Below are 17,531 nucleotides of genomic sequence, written 5' to 3'. Positions count from 1 at the left end.
ACTTGCTGGAGCCCGGTGTATAGGCCGAGATTGCTCGTGATCTTCCAACTATACCCATAGTAGAAGTAATAAGGCATGGATCTAGACTGCGTAACCATTTCCCTGATAGCCCAATCAATATCACCAATCACTTTTAGCACTATACTATAATACATCTGGAAATTGGGGCAAACCTTCCAGAAGGTCTTTGCGATTGGGGCAGGGACATTTTCCAGGCGACTTAGTAGGTACCCTTTGTGGGGTATCTGATAACTTTACTACCCCAGGTTTACAGCTTATCCGCTGCCAAAATGATGTCGATGTTAAGAACACCTGGGGATCAAACTGCCAAATATCAATTTAGTCATCTTCATTGGTTGTGTGCGCCTATCATGCTGGATGATCAATTCAATTCTACCGTTGATGCATCGAGAAGATCTGAAAGGTTTGAAGATCATAGGACCAACAACATATAGTTCATACTCCGGAATAGAGGTTCCCAATATCCGCAACATACAACCCCTCTCGTTTAGTGGGATTGATCTAAAAAGCTTGAGGCTCATTGAAGTCTATGATTGGAACCGCGTTGTATGATATACCAACTTATTTTGTTCAAGGTGGTCCAAGTGTCGACGACTAGATGAGCTACTAGACTTGATTGGTACTAGTACAGGGAACCTCCAAGCGGTTTAACTGCAGGGCCACGATCTTAGGTAACAGATAAACCGGTTGGCGTCGGACTAGCTTACCGGCAAGGGTCGGCAGCAACTGTGAGTGGTCAGTTCACCGGCCCGGTCAAGCAGCTTATCCTCCGGTGGGGATTTTTTCCCGGCCCGTGAACCGGTCGGTGATCTTAAAGGTAATTCGCCCCTATGCAGATGGTTCATCTTCGGCACAGCTGTTCTTATCAAGACCCTCTAGAAAATTCTTGATAACACAGTATGACCCTGTATTCTGTAAATATTACCACCAAGGCCGGACAAGTTGAAGATAAGCTGTTCTGTTCAACTACGTCAGAATATGTCAACCTACAGGTCTGAAGAACGTCAATTGACTTTGACCTCCAATGGAATGTACTCCCGGAAAACTTGAGTAAGGTCAATGTAACTAGAACGTACCCCGTACTGCAGTACAGTAGTCGTCGATCTTAGTCGATCTCATACTAACCCCTTCAGTAAATGCGGCGGGTAGATCAGGGCGAAAGAAAAACAGTCCCGTGACGGTATTGGAGCGTAATACTCACCATCAGCGCCACCACGCGGACGTCACACGCCAGGTATTCTTTAGTCATTACCAACCAACAATCTTTTTGTTCTTCAGACCGGCTGCCTTTGCGGTTTTCACCGGCTAACCCCTTTCCCCGTCTATCTCTAATCATGACTTTTACTATGGTCAAACAAATGTCATGGAAAGCTACCGGTCTGAATTTTCCCCCTCATTTACGGTGGATTCCTCCGGAAGTACTTATTCATATTTCCGTACTTTTATTCCCTACTTAACCACCATCCTGCCTGCTTGACTTGTCCACCCCCATACCTCGACATTAGACAACCAGCTCTACACCTACTACCACAATGAAAGCAGCTCGTCGTCCTTTGCGCCCCCTCGCTGGCACCCCGTCCTCCGTTCTGACCGCTAGATACGTCAGCCGCACCAGCAACCCTAAGTCGTCGGTGGCGACTTCGACAACCACAACGAACAATGTGTGGCAGCAAGATCCTCAGACTCCCAAGCAAGAGTCTTCTCCTCTGGCAAAGCTTCCCATCTCGTCGGTTCTGCGCTCTCTTGTGATTCTGTCCGTCTCATCTTCTACACTTCTCCTGAAGCCATGCATCAAGACACTGTCGATGCTGGCGCATCCTAAGACTGCTGTTCTGGATGTGGCCAAGAACCCTCTGTTGAATATGCTCGTCAAACATACCATCTATAAGCAGTTCAACGCTGGCGAAAACAAGCTTGAAGTCCAGCGGTCCATTGAGGACATTAAGCGTCTTGGATACAGGGGTGTGCTTCTCGGATACGCCAAGGAAGTTCTCGTTGGAGAGAGCAACGTGGACCCGAAAGATGAGCAAGCAGCACGCGAGGAAATCCAGATGTGGCTGGATGGAACCCTGCAGACCGTTGATATGGCGCAGGAGGGAGACTTCGTGGCTCTGAAGTATGTTCTTTGTCCCAATTCTTTGTCTTGGATTTGAACGCAAACTAACTGGTATAGATTCACCGGTATGGGTGTTCAGGCGCTCGATGTCCTGCAGCGTCAGGCTGCACCAACCGAATTCATGGACCGTGCCATTCAGAAGGTCTGCGATTTGGCTATCTCGCGGAACGTACGCCTGCTCGTGGATGCGGAGGAGCAGGCTGTCCAGCCCGGTATTGAGGAATGGACCATGAAGTATCAGAAATACTGCAACTCTCAGACTCCGGGCCGTGCCATCTTTTACAACACTTACCAGGCATATCTCTGCTCCACTCCGACCACCCTTGCCAAGCACCTTGAAATCTCTCGCCAGGAAGGCTACACCCTTGGTGTCAAGCTGGTCCGTGGCGCGTATCTTAAGACTGAGCCTCGTCACTTGATCTGGTCCACCAAGGAGGACACGGACAAGTGCTACGACGGTGTTGTGGAAGCCCTTTTGACCCGGAAGTACAACTCGATGCTGAAGTCTGCCTCTGAGAAGCACCAGACTGACCTGCCATCTGTTAACGTTATCATCGCCACCCACAACCGTGACTCTGTTCGCAAGGCACATGCTCTTCGTACTGAGCAGGCGATGAAGGGAGAGAACCACGGTGTTGACCTGTCCTATGCTCAACTCCAGGGAATGGCTGACGAGGTCAGCTGCGAACTTCTGCAAGGCTTCCAGAGTCCCGAGGTGATGAAGGGTGCCTCTATGGAGTCTCCCAATGTCTTCAAGCTTTTGACCTGGGGTTCCGTCAAGGAGTGTATGGGTTTCCTGATGAGACGCGCTATTGAGAACACCGAGGCTGTTGGCCGCACCAAGGATTCCCAGCAGGCGATGTTTGAGGAGCTCAAGCGCCGGGCACGCCTGGCATTCCGCCGCAGCAACTGATTATCCTTATCTTTCTTCCATCACTCTTAGCTTTCTTTGCTTTCCTCTTATTTTTGGCGTGATCCCCAAGTTCGCATGTCGTTGGCATTTTGATTGATTCCCTCACGCTCTGTTGCTGGGCGAATTGCATATAGACGGCGTTAGCGATTCTGGTTTGGCGAACTTAATGAATGATAATGAAATTAGACACAATTGTTGTCCCTTGGTTCTTATATCATACCTTTTTTGCGAATATGTGTAGATTGGTAAGTCAATGCCGCCGGGAAATTAAGCACCCCGCAGGCTTGACTTTCCCGGCGGAATTGATCGTCCTGATAAATAAACCCCGCGCTTCCATGATTAACCCACTTGGAAACCACTCATCTTGCTTGATTTGGCGTGAATCTCGCAGTTTTTTGGTTTCATAATTGTGCAAACACCTGGGGCAATATATCCCTGTTGTGTTCGAACATTGTACAAAGACTGAACAAACCGATACAGCGTACACACCGTGACAATGTATCTGTTGCCAGAGCCAGCCGTTTCTCGGTTTTTTAGAGAGCTGAGCCGTGAACAATGTTATACACTCCTCGATGCTCTGTCTGAATCCCTCGTGGAAGTATCGTCTCAGGCGACAACTCCTGAGTCAGAGCGACTCATCCATCAACCACTCCGTACATCGATTATGACCAAAGAACAAAACATGTCGCTTTTCATGCCGGTTTCGAACACTGCAAACACAGGAATCAAGATCGTAACGCTTTCTCCGGCACAGGGCCTTACTGCAGTCATCAACATCTTCTCGCCCGAGGGCAAATTGCTAGGTTTGCTTAGCGCAACCGAAGTGACTGCCTTCCGCACCGCACTTGCGGTTATGACACTGTTTGTTCGTTGCAATTCTCTGAAGAAGGAGAACATTGTGATCTTTGGCTCGGGAAAACAGGCAGAGTGGCACGCACGACTTGCACTTCTCCTAGTCCCGGATCAAGTCCGCAGCATTACGTTGATAAACCGGGGTCGGAAAAGGCTGGAAGAGATGAAGGATATTATTGCAGAGCTGCAAGCCGCTCACCCTGGTGTAACATTTGCAACACTCGCAAAAGAGGATACACCAGACTACCAGGGACAACTGCAGGCTGCATTAGCAGCGTGCGACGTTATCTTTAGCTGTACGCCTTCTACGGAGCCTAACTTCCCCTATTCCTACCTCCAGCCGTTTAAGCAGCGATTCATCTCTCTCATTGGTTCGTACAAGCCTCATATGAAAGAGATTGATACGGAAACTCTGTTTTCGGGTGGGAACAAAATCTACGTCGACTCGAGGGAGGCATGCTTGGAAGAGTCGGGGGAGCTGATCGATGCGCATGTAAAAGAAGACCAGTTGATTGAGATTGGAGAATTATATGGGAAGCTCGGAAAATCCGAGCCGATCTCTGTCTCGGACACGCAAAATGTGGTTTTTAAATGCGTGGGCATGGGAATTATGGATCTCACTATCGGAAAGACGCTCCTGGATCTTGGAAAAGAACAGGGACTGGGGATGGAGGTCGATGGCTTCTAGATGGTGCCATTTGGGTGACATTGTGAGTGATGGCGCGTCTGGAAGGGACTCAATTCTAGTAAAGACGCCGTTCATTGTGTATAGTGAGTATCCGATTGCATCATCCAGGTGCATTTAGTAGATAAGAGAGACTGAAATATATATTCTGTACAATGGTTTATTTCAATACTAGGCGTGGTATTGGATATAATACCAGTCCCCAGATTCGGTTATCTTCTCATGCGGGGCGGTGTAATGACTGGGTAATTGTACCCGCGTGCTTATCAGAGTGGAAATTTCAATCTAACTCCCAATCGGGGGAAATTATGTCAGTAACTAACCGTACGTTTGGGTACTTTTTCTCCTTCTTTTCCCCCAGGTGACTATAGTACCGGCAGCCACTGCACCCTAAGCTTCCTCCCCCCAACACTCTCTTATTATTATTGGTATATCCTTACCATGCTCCCTCGTTTATTCTGGCCCCCTTGACCTCTTGCCCTACATTTTACCATGGACAGTGGTCTACCGACACCAGCTGGACTCGGTCAGCAGAAACGACCCCGCGTCTCCGAAGAAAACCGCAAACGAGCCGTTCGAGCGTAAGTAGCTGTCGCACGTGGTTTTTAACCCCAGTCAGTATCGGGGAATGCCTATATGTACTAACATGTCAATCCTGATGTCCAGCTGCGATGGATGTCGCCGGGTGAAGGAGAAATGTGAAGGAGGAGTACCTTGTCGCAGATGTTTGCGTTATCGCCGCCAATGCGTATTCACACACCCCGACCATGCGGAGAAGGTCGCTCGGTCTTCGTCGATCTCGTACGACCCCTACATATTTTTCTTGGCGTCTAAGCTTCAAAATACTTATAATCTATCGTCTATTTAGTCTCCTCGAACGGAATGCCGGCCTCAGTCGACAGAACCTGGTGGATACGGAACGAATTCGGTACATGGAACGGATCCTTCAGCATTATGTTCCGAACATCTCTTTTGATATTCAGTCCCTCCGTAAAACTGCCGAAGAGCTGAAACATAGACATCGCCATTCCTTCACAGATGCAAACCCTTCGGTTCGCCTTGACGAGGAGGATTTTGAGGATTTGGCTATCGACGATGAGGACTATATGGTGAAGGCTTTACCGGATAATACAACACGTGCGTGCCATTGCCCAAACTTGCATTCTTGGCTGTTAGACGCAGCTTCGTGTACTGGTTCATCTTCTAATTCGAGCGATTGTAGAATATTCCGGAGAGTTTTCCTATTTGAACTTGTCCATGAAAATCCGACAAAAGATCGATGAATGGATGAAAACAGCAGCACCAGAGGTAAAGCCACCTCTTTCGCTGGTCATACTGCCTGCTAATTCTGGAAGGCGTCTACCGAAACAGACCCATTTGAAGAGCGATGGCGTGCGACGCAGCTCCAATCGGGATCCTCCTTAGTGTCGGCATCGGTGACTTGTCTACCACCACGTTTTGTAGCCGATTTTCTCGTTCAAATATTTTTCAAATACGCGCAGACCAATAACTTCTATGTGGAAGAAGAATGGATACGAGAGAAACTGAACATTTGTTATACTAACCCATCGAGTCTCTCGTCCAATGATGCTGGCTCCGTATGCTCGATACTTATGGTCCTAGCTGTTGGGACACAGTTTGCTCATATGGAATCGGCCATTCCTGTCAATCGGCCGCCGGTCGACCTGTCGTCGATGGAAGATCATCACTTTTCGGAAGATGAAGTTGGCCTGACTTTTTATCAGTTCGCTTCGAAGCTGGTTCCAGATATCCTTGCAACAGTCTCCATCCGGAGCGTACAAGCCTGCTTATTGATCGGAACATATTTGTTACCCCTCGACACCTCGGGCCTTTGCTATACTTACTTCGGTCTAGCCCTTAAAATGGCTATCCAGAATGGCATGCACCGGAGATACCAGGGTGAAGGACTCTCCCCTCGAATGATCGAAGTCCGCAATCGAGTTTTCTGGACAGCTTACACCATTGAGAAGTGAGAAATCCCCTGCCTCGGACTCTGAGCTCCACGCTTACTGTGTTTCAGGCGTGTCAGTATTCTTCACGGGCGACCTGTATCTTTGTCAGATTCGGATGTGGATGCCGCTATGCCGGTTGATTTTCCGGGCTTGAACCTAACAGGGCAGGTCTCAAATCATACCAACATGGTGACTTTGATCACTCTAACTCTTAAGCTTGGCGAAGTTGCCAATGAGATGTGCGTATTAACTTCATCTTTTCTGCTTTAGACCTTCGCTGACGCCATGAAAAAGATCTGCACTGCGAAAATCTCGCAGGGGCCAACAGCAGGAGTGCCTTGAACGACTACTCAATTTGCGGAAGAGCCTCGTCGATTGGTGGGCTACACTGCCAGAAGAGACCAATTGTCGAGATTTGAACCCCTCAGGACCACTATTCCGCTCCAACGTTCACTTGAAACTGGATTACTGCCTGACTCGCATTTTCCTTGGGCGCCCATTTCTGTTCAGCAACTTTAAGATACTCAATGCCGCCACCACTCCTCAAGCCCAACCGTTTAAAACACCGTCAGGTGTTTCAAAGAATAGATCGACACTCATCACTGATTGTGTAGAAGCTGCCCTCGAAATCATTAATCTCTGTCAGTTACTCCGGGATGAGTCCGGTCTTGCTCGGGCATCGTTCACTGAATTCAGCTCTTGCCGTGCTGCTCTCCTTGTTATCCTTGCACAGAGTTTGACGAAGCGAACTGAAAGGTTACGCGAAGCACTTGAAAAAGGCATGGTCTTGATCAAGATCATGTCAATGGGCGTGGGATCTGCACGTTCTGCTGTTAGTGTGATTGAGACTCTCGAGAGAGCCATTAGCCGTCTCGAAGATTGGAGTGAAAGACAGGCACCGGACAATGCCGGCTCTATGGAATCAGCATATGATCGCTTCAAGAATTGGGAGATGCTCTGGAAAACTGGGCCAATGTCACCCGAGCTTGTTCCTTTCCATGAGCAATATCCGGCTGGAAGAAGCAGCATTCCTCCTGTCCCTGTTACTCCAATGACCGGCACTTCCGGTGGCAACGACCCCATGGAAGGCGACGTCGCAAATACAGAAATTACCACATTATCGGACTATTCCGCCTCCCATGCAGCTTCGTTACCTCCAATGCCTCGTTTTGGTTTCGATCATTTTGTGTCCAACTTCCCGCAAGAACTGGACGAATTTACCGCTATCCCCTGCTTTGAACCCGATGCACAGCAAAACCTCTCTAGCGACATCAACAATCCGGATACCAAGTGGATGCAATTTACCACTGACTGATTAAATCTAACTTATGGCCCTGGGTACATATTATATATTTCTTCACGATGAGTACTTAGTTGTGTTATTCGTCTTATTAAGCGTGGCGACGTCATTTTACATGCGATGCAATCGTTGAATATTTTCAGTTGATAGTAGTCGATGGATACTCTACAGTTCATACAAGATACCTAGATAGTACATGGCGAATGCTTTGTTCATTGAAGCAAAATCATGAAACGCTTGAAGTGTATTGAAACTAGACACGCAAGGCATCTAGGCGGGTATATGTTTAATCAAAAGTGACCTTCTTACCCTGGAATGCAGCCGTAACCTTCTGCTCCTTAGCCCGCTTGGCTGCCTCCCAGGAAGGATGCAGGGGCTTGTCATCCTCGGGCTTTCTCCTCTGTACAGGAGGACCACGCTGAGGACGGTCTCCACCATACTGAGGCCTCGCACCTCGTCCCTGGCCTCGCCTTCCTCTCGGGCCTTCGGAGCCATCCGTTGCACCCCGGCGCATATCCCAGCCATTATCACGACTCCTCTTTTGCTGGTTCTGTTGCTGCTTTACGTGGTTTGCTCCACTGCCGTACTTCTTTTCCCACAAGGCACGACGCGCCTGCTGACCCATTCGATTCTTCCGGCGTGGTTGTTGTCCCTCGATGTCTTCTGGTTCAGACTCCGACCCGGAAAAGTATCCACCCATGGTTAGGGAAGGCAGGAATGTTGTACTGGTAGCTGGGGCACTCAATGTCTTGCTGCTCTTGGCCTTCTTAGCCGGCGGCGAGTCCGGTGATGGAGACCGGGAGATAGACATGTCAGACGGTGCTTTTAGACTGACGCCCCCGTCGGAGCCATCATCATCACTCGCTGCACCATCTGCACCATCCTCATCCTCATCCTCCGAACCCGGCGCAAGCCTCGAATCGAATTGCGCAAAGTCTATACTCTCCGCATCGCTCATGACTTCATCTCCTTCCTCAGATTCCTCGCCTTCCTCTCCTTCCTCTTCATCGAATTTCGCAACTGCCGCAGCTATTCTAGGGTCCTCCGGTTCACTATCTGATACGGATACAGCCCGCTGTTCCGTCTTCGTCTTTGGCGCATTTTCTTTTGACCCAGCCTCCTTGCTCTTCTCCTTCTTTCCACCAGCCACGTCCTCCACCCCTAGTAGCTTTTTGATATCGGTCATGATATTCGGAAACGCATTCTTCACCGGATTGGACTTATACAATCGCGCAGTAACATTCGCCTCAGCCGTACTCCGCGGCCCCTCCGCAGAGATATTCTTCGACTCCTTAAACTGGATAAAAGCAGGCGCCTCGGAAATCCGTTTCGTCTTGAACAACTGTTTGAAAAGATACTTTTGCGCCGTAGCGGTTGGATCAAGACTCTACCATACCGATTGCAATTAGCATGCGATCAACTCAGACTTGAGTAGTATACCGCGCATAAGAACCCAAGATATAAAAGAAATACATAGAAAATGAAGATAGAGAACCACAGGACAATACAAACCTTGATAAACTCAATCTCCTCCGCGATTTTCTGCAACGCCTCGGAGCTCCCCTGCGACTTGGCGGTTTTTTCTCTCCTCGATAATTTCTGCCTCTCGAAGCCCTTGGCGACCTTCAGCGCTCGCGATAGGAGGACGACGCCCTGCTCGAACTTTTGCGTCAGGCGCATGGTTTGCACGTTGTATGTGCGCTTGGGACCAGAGTCCACGTCGGAGAGCTTGCGTTTGGGCATTTTTGGTATTGCTTTTTTTTGTTTTCTTCTTTCTTTCTTTGTCTTGCTTCGTTTTGCGAGGTATGGGGTTATTTTCGGATAAGAGGGTAAGTAGTTGGGATCTTGTTGGTTGGTGTTGTGGTGGTTTGGGCTTGAGGTGGTGGTTGATGGGGTCTTAGAATATTCTTTTTTTCTTTTTTTATGATACAGATTTATGCCCGCGCCAAGAAGTGGATTTTGCTTGTGCCGTTGCTTTCCTCTAGTATTTTTTAAACCAGGATTTTCTCACTAGTGGCCTTATCTGCCTTTATTTATATCTTATAAATCGGGGCGTAATGATTGGACGAGGGATCTGGAGCTATCGATTAAACTATTTTCGTTTTTAAGGGTTAATTGGATTTTATATGTGGTTTCAATGGTGATTGATACTTCTTGCTGTCTCTTTTCTCTTTTACTTGATGGGCTTGTGACCAAACAATTGCACTGAATTCACTCGTAGACGTATGTACATACAAACAGGAAAGGAAATACGAATACACTGCTCTATTTCTTTTCCTCCGGCTTCTCCTCGGGCTTGGGGGTAGGAAGCTTGAACTATTCCATTTAGTTAGCGAAAGTAAGTCAATTGCGAGTTCTAGCCATCTTACCGACGCGGGGGTTCTGTCCTCGCCCGGTCCAACAGGCTCCCAGGCGGCAGAGCCACCCTCGAAGTTCCGGAATGCCTGCGTAAGTTCAAGAGGCTCGATGACAATGCGCTTCTTCTCTTCGTCATATCGGAGTTCGGTATATCCGGTCAAGGGGAAGTCCTTGCGCAGAGGATGGCCGTCGAAACCGTAGTCGGTCATGATACGGCGCAGGTCGGGGTGGCCAGTGAAGAAGACACCGAACATATCGTACACTTCACGCTCGTACCAGAGAGCTCCCTCGAACAGACCAGTGACACTGGGAACCGGGGTGGCCTCATCGGCGTAGGTCTTCACACGGATACGGGAGTTGTGACGAACGCTCAGCATGTTGTAAACGACCTCAAAACGCTGGTCCTTCGTGGGGAAGTCGACGGCCGTGATATCGGAGATCTGGGTGAATTCGGCGGCGGTGTGGTACTTGAGGAAGCTCATCAATGGGATAACACCGGAGGGAGGGACGTAAACGACCAGTTCGTCCTTCCATACGGTGAACTGCTGGACGTATTTGGGCAGACAGGACATGATGTACTGGCCGTACTGGTGCAGAGCATCGGCCTTGTCCTGGTACTTGTCGGCAGGGTTGACGACGGGAGCGCGGAGAGCGCCCTCAGCTGTAGAGAGTCAGTCAATTGCAATTGGTGCCAACGTAAAGCTATCGTCCGAAGCCACACGTACGAGGACGCTGAGCCTGGCGCATATTGGGAGGCTCGGGGATCGACTCCTTCAGCAGAGGGGTCGTCGAGAAAGGACGGCACATGCGGGACGACCGCGCGGCCGAAGCCAGCGAGCGGCCGGTGCCCAACCGCATCAGGGAACGAGCAGAGGCCATTGTGGATGGCAATTGCGGGTGAGAGGCAACGGGGAGGTGGAGGGGAGACAGCGGAGATGCTCGTCATCCACTCCCAGGGAGCTTTTCCTCGAAGTTGGACGTGATGCATCACGTGCACGCTGACATAAGCCAGGCATTCTTTCCGGCGGGCTGCAAACGAAGCAAACGGGTGCAAACCCAACCAAAGCTTCACTTCTCTTTCTCTTTCGCCTCCAAGTCTCTCCTCTTCTCCCTGTTCTGGTCCGCTTCTGTTACTCTCCCCACGTTGTCGATCTCTCTTTAGATTCCCTCAGTCCTTCGTCCTCTTCTTCTTCTCTTACCTCGAGGGTTTCTTACTCTACCTTAATACGTTTTTCTTTTATATTCTTCCTCCTTCTGCCCCGGGTTGGTTGATGTGTACTGGTCTTTTAATCCGACTATCGTCTTTCTAGATTGTACCTTTCCACACACACATATTCGGCAACCATGTCAAATCGCCAACAGATCGACTCCGTCATTGATGACGACGACGAGTTCTGGTACGTGCTGCGTTGTTGGGCTGGAATATGAATAGGGTTGGGCTGACAATGACGATCTTCTGTAGCCCCCTGTGCATTGAGGAATTCGACCTGTCCGACAAGAACTTTAAGCCGTGTCCTTGTGGGTATCAGGTACGTTACCCCTCGCTCTCCCGTCATGGTGACAACGGTTGTCACCAAACGACATTCGCGACCCCCCATATGCGACTGTGCAAGGCACTGACATGAAATGACCAGATCTGCCAATTCTGTTACAACAACATCAAAACCCACAGCGAAGAAGGCCGCTGCCCCAACTGCAGACGGGTTTACGATGAGAGTACCATACAGTATAAAGTTCCCGATGCAGACGAGTAAGTGAAAGTCCCTTGCGATTTGAGACGTTGCTTTTTCGGCGGTTCTTGGCGCTAACTGCGGATCCCGCAAACTAGATTTAAAGCGGACTTGGCATTAAAGCATCGAAAGGCTGCCGCTGCGAAGAAGAAGGAGGCGGAAAAGCGCGAGATCGAGGCTTCGAGTCGGAAGAACTTGGCTGGTGTGAGGGTCGTGCAGAAGAACCTGGTCTACGTTATTGGCCTCAACCCCACCATACGCGACGAAAGTCAGCTCCTCCAGACCCTTCGCGGACGGGATTATTTCGGCCAATATGGAGAGATCGAAAAGATCGTCGTCAGCAAGGCAAAGCCCGGTGGCAACCCCAACCAAGGCATCGGCGTCTACGTTACCTACTCGAGGAAGTCGGATGCCGCAACCTGTATCGGTTCAGTGGATGGATCTGTAAACGGGGATCGTGTCTTGAGGTACGTCGCTTCTTGACTACGTGTTTGCAACACAACTGGATTATTGACTTGACTAGGGCTCAATACGGTACGACGAAATATTGCTCCTCCTTCCTGCGCAACGAGCAGTGCCATAATAGAAATTGCACCTTCCTACACGAGACGGGTGAGGATAGCGAAAGCTATAGTCGGCAGGATCTCTCCTCTATGAACACTCTTTCGAGTCAACGTCCGAATGGTGCACCTAGTGGACCCAGTCATACGATCCCCCCACACGTTGCCCGCTCTTCCGCCATGCCGCTGTCGCAACCGATGCGCCGTCAGCCCAGTAAAGACGATGGTGCCAGCAGCCGCCCTCCTGATGGGTCCGCCCTTCCTTCCTCTGCAAGTTGGGCGAATAAGGACTCGGTGATCAGCCGGACAAGGCGGGCAAGTCTTACAGCTAGTCAAGCGTCTCAGAGTCCACGACCCGCGAGTGCCAATGTTGCGACCAGTACAGAGGAACCCAAGCGTGCCGAGAAGCAACCTACCCCTGTTCAAGAACGCCGCCAAACCCCGCTGCCAGAGACCCAGTCTTCAACTCCTAGCCCTCCCTCTGAACCCCAACCGCCCGTTGACGCGGATACACCTCTATTTGAGAATTTGATCAAGGCCGTTAATTCTCCTGATTTCAAGTTTATCTTTTCGGCGGCTGGTCTGCCCGCAGATGAAGTTGCTCTCATCGAGAATCACCCTTCATTCATTGATCCTTATGGTGGCGTAAAGCGTCGGGCAATGCGGGAGAAAGCAGAGCAAGAGCGTGCAAAGCGAGATGAAGAGCTGCTTCAATCGGCAGCTGTTGAAGAAGAAACTAGGGAGAGCGGCAGCCTTCAACTTGGTGGCGAGCCGGATGAAGCCCACCCTGCGAGAGGTCGTGGTTCGCGGGAGTCACATGGTGCTATCCAGCCGCCTTCACAGCAGGGTACTACAACGAACTCGGTGGTCGGCTCCCCAGTTTCTGCGTCAAGTCATCAGTTCCATGGACTGAACCTAGCTGGCCGGAGTTTGACCCCTCTCCAACAGCAACAACTGATGCTACTCAAATCTGCTAGCAATCAACAGGCCGGCATTGTGGACCCATTGCAGGGTGGACTTGCCTCTGCTGCCTTGGACCAAGCTGCTGTTCGCCAAGGCCTTTTGCAGACCCAGATGGCACAGCTTAACGCTTTGCAGGCGCAGAACCGCCAAAACTCTCGCTTTTCCTTCACTAATGATGCTGGATCGAAGAATCTTCCCAACGCACGGATGCTAAGCCAGCAGGCTTCCCTGATGCAATCCGGGACCCCTAACCCACTTGCTGCGCCCAGTCCTCAACATGGGCTTACTAGCAGCTTCTACACCAGCGGCGTTCAGGGTCCACCTCCAGGCCTGAAGACGGCTGGCACGCCCCCCATTAGTGGAGGAGGAATGTTCGCTCAAGGTCACGGTTTTACAACAAATTCTAATCTTGGTTTGGCTGGCAGTATTGGGAAGCAGGAGGCCAACCCGGATTTGATGCGCGAGCTTCTGCGGAGCCGTAGTGGCACAAATGCTAGTGGTTTACAGGCACCGGATGCCGCTAAGCGTGAGTTCATGTTTCCTTTCCTTCAACAGCACCAAACTCCCCCTCCCCTGACTCCTGCCAATGGCCTTCTCAGCTCTTTCTATGGCTCTCAGACCGGAAACTACTCTGAGTCTGGGCCACAGAAGCAGAAGAAGAAGGGGAAGAAGCACAGACACGCTAACACTTCCTCCGGTGGAGGCGGTGTAGTAGATCTTGCGGACCCGAGTATCCTGCAGGCGAGGATGCACCAGGTGGGTGCGAATGCTGCTGCTGGGCAAGCGCTTTATGGGAGTCAGGGTCAAGGTGGGTACAATCACACTATGATGTACGGAGGCGGCTTCAACCGCTGGTGATGGTTGTTCGCCTTCTTATAATATTCTCTGTTCTCATTTCTTTCTCTGTTATTATGATGACTACCCTTTTCTATCCCCTTTATGCGAATTGTGTTTCTCCTTAACTTCACGACATGATATCATGTTTCTCTAGATGGGGGGCAGGATATGCGTTTTGTTCAGTTCTCATATTTGATTCGATGTTCAAACTTTGCGACATATTTCCACTCTGCAACGAAGCATTAAGCAATCGGCTCTGAAAAGAACAAGATTCTCGGGCTAGGCGTACCATTGGCGTTATGTTTATGCAACCTCTGTTTTTTGTTTTTTCCGTTCATAATCGTTCCTGTCCTCCAATATTCCCCGTGGATGCGAGGCCTCGGCGCATTTCATAGACACTTCGTGTCTTCTGGGCCCATATTGGTTGGCTGGACATCGTATGTCTGTTCTTTTTGCATCCAAGCTGGGTTGATATATCAGCGTCTTGGTGGCCGATTCCCTCTGGTCATGACTTTATGTACGTTAACCTCCCTGCCCTGGCTTTGTCATAACGAAGAAGGGCCCTCTATTTGAAACCAATCTCTCACAATTACTGTTCATATAGAGATCTTTATCATTTGTATTTGCCAGGTCAACATGGCCGGGCCATTTTTGTAATTAAGCTGCCTGCCCTGTCGTATCGCTTGTCTTATTCCCGTGTTGTGGAGAGCCTGCTGCCCGCTTGTTCCTTCTTAGTGTCCGATTTGCTTTAGTGTCTTCCTTGCTTCTGGTGATGTCGCTGGTTTTCTCTCGCTCCTCTGCCTACGCATTCCTCCCAACAGACCTCCTGCCATCCACACATGTTTGCAAACATATGCTAACATATGTGAACTAGTTGATGAAGAATTTCCCCCTCTCGGTGCCCCCGCAAAGGACAAGCGCCCGGTGGACAGCTTTGGATTCTTAGGTCGATCACATTTTTCTACTGAACCTCAAAGCTCCGCACGCGCCGGAACTCCAACCTTACCGCCAGGTCTTCCCTTACCTCATGCCCATCCTGCGTCTGCATTATTTCAGAGTCCATTAAATCCTTCCAGCCCGGTCTCCGCTGTCTCTCTTCCACCCGGTCTGAATGTTCCTTTCAACAGGCTTGGGACTCCTTCTCAGAGCTTCCAGGAGACCATCTCTGGCCCGCAGTCGCCGGACATGAAAAGCACACAGGATCATGGACCCATCTCAAATCGAGCTAAAAATGCTTCTGAAATATCCTTGGGGTCGCCAGTACCAAAGTCAGCTAATAAAGCTCGCTCCCAACCCAAGGATGACCTGACAGTTGCCTCTGATGATAAGTCAAGCAAGAAATCAGGGGGTATCACTGAAGAGAAGTCAGCCTCCACGACGGCAAAGGGGAAGCCTATGAAGTTGGATATCCCACTCAATACGTCTCAAGTCCTGGATAGCACCCCCTTGAAAGGCGAGCAATTGGCCCAGAGTGCCATCGGTTCTCGCCCAAATACACCATTGACTGGAGTTTCACGTGTCTCTGACTCCTCGGTTCCACGTCAACCCAGGGTTCTTCGTGTTGTTGATACTCCGAAAACTGAGACTCCCCCTCCTGCTTCAGCCACTCAATCCATATCATCCCAGCTTGCCATGGCGAAGGGACGATCGAGAAGACCCAGCGTATCTTCCATAAGCAGGCCTGATACTCCTGGTGACTTTGGATCGGAAGCTGATCTGTATACGTCGGCGTCCGTTTCTCGCGCAAACTCTCCTCCTGCATCATCTAGGATTGGCTCTGCACCTGTACGCGCCATGACTAAGAGCCAAGCCAAGAAAGAACGTAGACAGAAGGCCAAGGAGATGGAAGCCAAGAAGCATGAGGCGGTGTCTGCTATTGTTGAGGAGCCAGTGCAGGCGCCTATTATTGGAAGGAAGCGGAAGACCAAGAAGACCCCGGCAAGCAATCCTGAGTCAAATACCGCAACGCCGGACAATACCAACGAAGCCGCGAAGCCCAATACTAGTGGGAAAGAAGTTACTGACAAGGCTGATCAGCGGGCTGAAACGAAGAAGAACAAGTCGAAAGATAAGGCTGCGAAGGATACTAAGCCTAGCGTTGTCGAAGAGAAGGAGGCCCCTGCACAGAAGACCGCAGCAGAAGCGTGGCGTTCTAACAACACTATTGAGCAGTTGATCAAGGATTCGGAAGCTGCTGGTGCTCCAATCAAAGAGTTGTTCTCGGAGCGAACATCTGTCCTGCCAATACTGCTCGCTCAGCTCCACAAGGCGGGCAATCTGGATCTCCATGCCCATCCCTTGTTTAACCCACCTAATTTGGCCCAACGTGTGGACATGAAGTGCACTGCGGATGATTATGAAATCTTGAAGCAGCCTGTCGAGTTGACCGAGGAACACCGCAAAGCATTGCTGCGTGGAGAACCAGTTCGGATCAACTCTGACTCCAATTTGACTAAATATCGCTGCTTAATCACTCCTCGCGGCTGTGTTCTTCGTCATTTGGGTCCAGAGGAAGAAGAACGTTATCTTGAGCTTGAGAAACACATCGGTGCTTCCATTGATCCCTTCCCCGAGTATCCGCCGACATCAATCACGGAACCCGACGTGACAAACCGTGGTGGTGGGCTTGATGCTCTTTTTGCTACACCTGAAAACTTTAATATCTGCTGGGTCGGTGAAACGTCGGTTGGGATTTCGTCTGCATCGCACTCTGGCGATATGACTATACCTGACTGTGCAGTTCCTTCTGATACTCCTACGCCACCAAACGTTCTCTCAGCCATGGAGGCGGACAGCACTCGCAGTCACAACTGGGCTATTGCCAATACCGCTGAATTGGTAAATGCTACTGCCACTTCTGTTCGGTCCTTTGCCGCAGCCACCGCCAAGCATATGCTGGGAGCTGCAGGTGTCGTCATGGGCAATATGCCGGATCTGGATGATGTGGTTGGAATGACAGATGAGGAGCTTCGTACGTTTGCTGCCAAGTCGCAGAAGGAACTTGAATCATCGCGCAAAGACCTTGACTCCATTGACAAAAAACTCAATGCATTGGTCAAGCGGAACAAGAAGCTCGCACAGCAGGCTTTGGCCACCTCTGTTGAGGGATGAGCTGCCTTGAGGGAACTTGGGCAGGGCTATCCTTGAATCTGTAAAATAAAGACATGGGGATTTCCCTGTGGAATTGTAAACTATGTATTATTTACTGTACAAACTCATGAGC

At 50.1% G+C, this 17,531-nt stretch overlaps 4 protein-coding genes across 4 annotated transcripts; 3 read left to right on the top strand and 1 right to left on the bottom strand.

Annotated features, from left to right (window-relative positions):
• Nucleotides 1–1,296: 1,296 nt before the first annotated feature.
• BDV37DRAFT_99745 (proline dehydrogenase family protein) lies at nt 1,297–3,311 on the top strand. Its single transcript, XM_032091547.1, has 2 exons — nt 1,297–2,137; nt 2,195–3,311. The coding sequence occupies exons 1-2, from the start codon at nt 1,554–1,556 to the stop codon at nt 3,048–3,050; spliced, it is 1,440 nt and encodes a 479-aa protein (XP_031942537.1). The 5' UTR covers nt 1,297–1,553; the 3' UTR covers nt 3,051–3,311.
• Nucleotides 3,312–3,732: 421 nt separating this feature from the next.
• Nucleotides 3,733–7,875, top strand: BDV37DRAFT_270927 (uncharacterized protein; the record flags this gene model as incomplete). The annotated part of the gene is made up of 8 exons (XM_032084640.1): nt 3,733–4,575; nt 5,088–5,185; nt 5,311–5,388; nt 5,456–5,724; nt 5,810–5,895; nt 5,943–6,577; nt 6,629–6,799; nt 6,879–7,875. 8 exons carry the CDS (start codon nt 3,733–3,735, stop codon nt 7,873–7,875), a joined length of 3,177 nt encoding a protein of 1,058 aa, XP_031942536.1.
• Nucleotides 7,876–8,146: 271 nt separating this feature from the next.
• Nucleotides 8,147–11,097, bottom strand: BDV37DRAFT_270925 (BUD22-domain-containing protein; the record flags this gene model as incomplete). Its single annotated transcript, XM_032084639.1, has 4 exons — nt 8,147–9,247; nt 9,373–9,588; nt 10,230–10,879; nt 10,944–11,097. 4 exons carry the CDS (start codon nt 11,095–11,097, stop codon nt 8,147–8,149), a joined length of 2,121 nt encoding a protein of 706 aa, XP_031942535.1.
• A 465-nt stretch (nt 11,098–11,562) lies between these two features.
• On the top strand, nt 11,563–17,419 carry BDV37DRAFT_282168 (CCR4-NOT core ubiquitin-protein ligase subunit MOT2; the record flags this gene model as incomplete). The annotated part of the gene is made up of 6 exons (XM_032086978.1): nt 11,563–11,615; nt 11,681–11,747; nt 11,853–11,968; nt 12,047–12,415; nt 12,472–14,279; nt 15,183–17,419. 6 exons carry the CDS (start codon nt 11,563–11,565, stop codon nt 17,417–17,419), a joined length of 4,650 nt encoding a protein of 1,549 aa, XP_031942534.1.
• Nucleotides 17,420–17,531: the final 112 nt, after the last annotated feature.

This window comes from Aspergillus pseudonomiae (assembly GCF_009193645.1).
Source record: "Aspergillus pseudonomiae strain CBS 119388 unplaced genomic scaffold BDV37scaffold_25, whole genome shotgun sequence".
Taxonomy (NCBI): Eukaryota; Fungi; Ascomycota; class Eurotiomycetes; order Eurotiales; family Aspergillaceae; genus Aspergillus; species Aspergillus pseudonomiae.
This window is presented reverse-complemented; position numbering and strand designations above follow the sequence as displayed.

Excerpts from the sequence above, each read along its gene's own strand:
- BDV37DRAFT_99745 (XM_032091547.1), top strand. The coding sequence starts at position 1,554 with ATGAAAGCAGCTCGTCGTCCTTTGCGCCCCCTCGCTGGCACCCCGTCC. Across the intron at positions 2,138-2,194 it reads GGAGACTTCGTGGCTCTGAA|ATTCACCGGTATGGGTGTTC; the intron begins GTATGTTCTTTG and ends TAACTGGTATAG.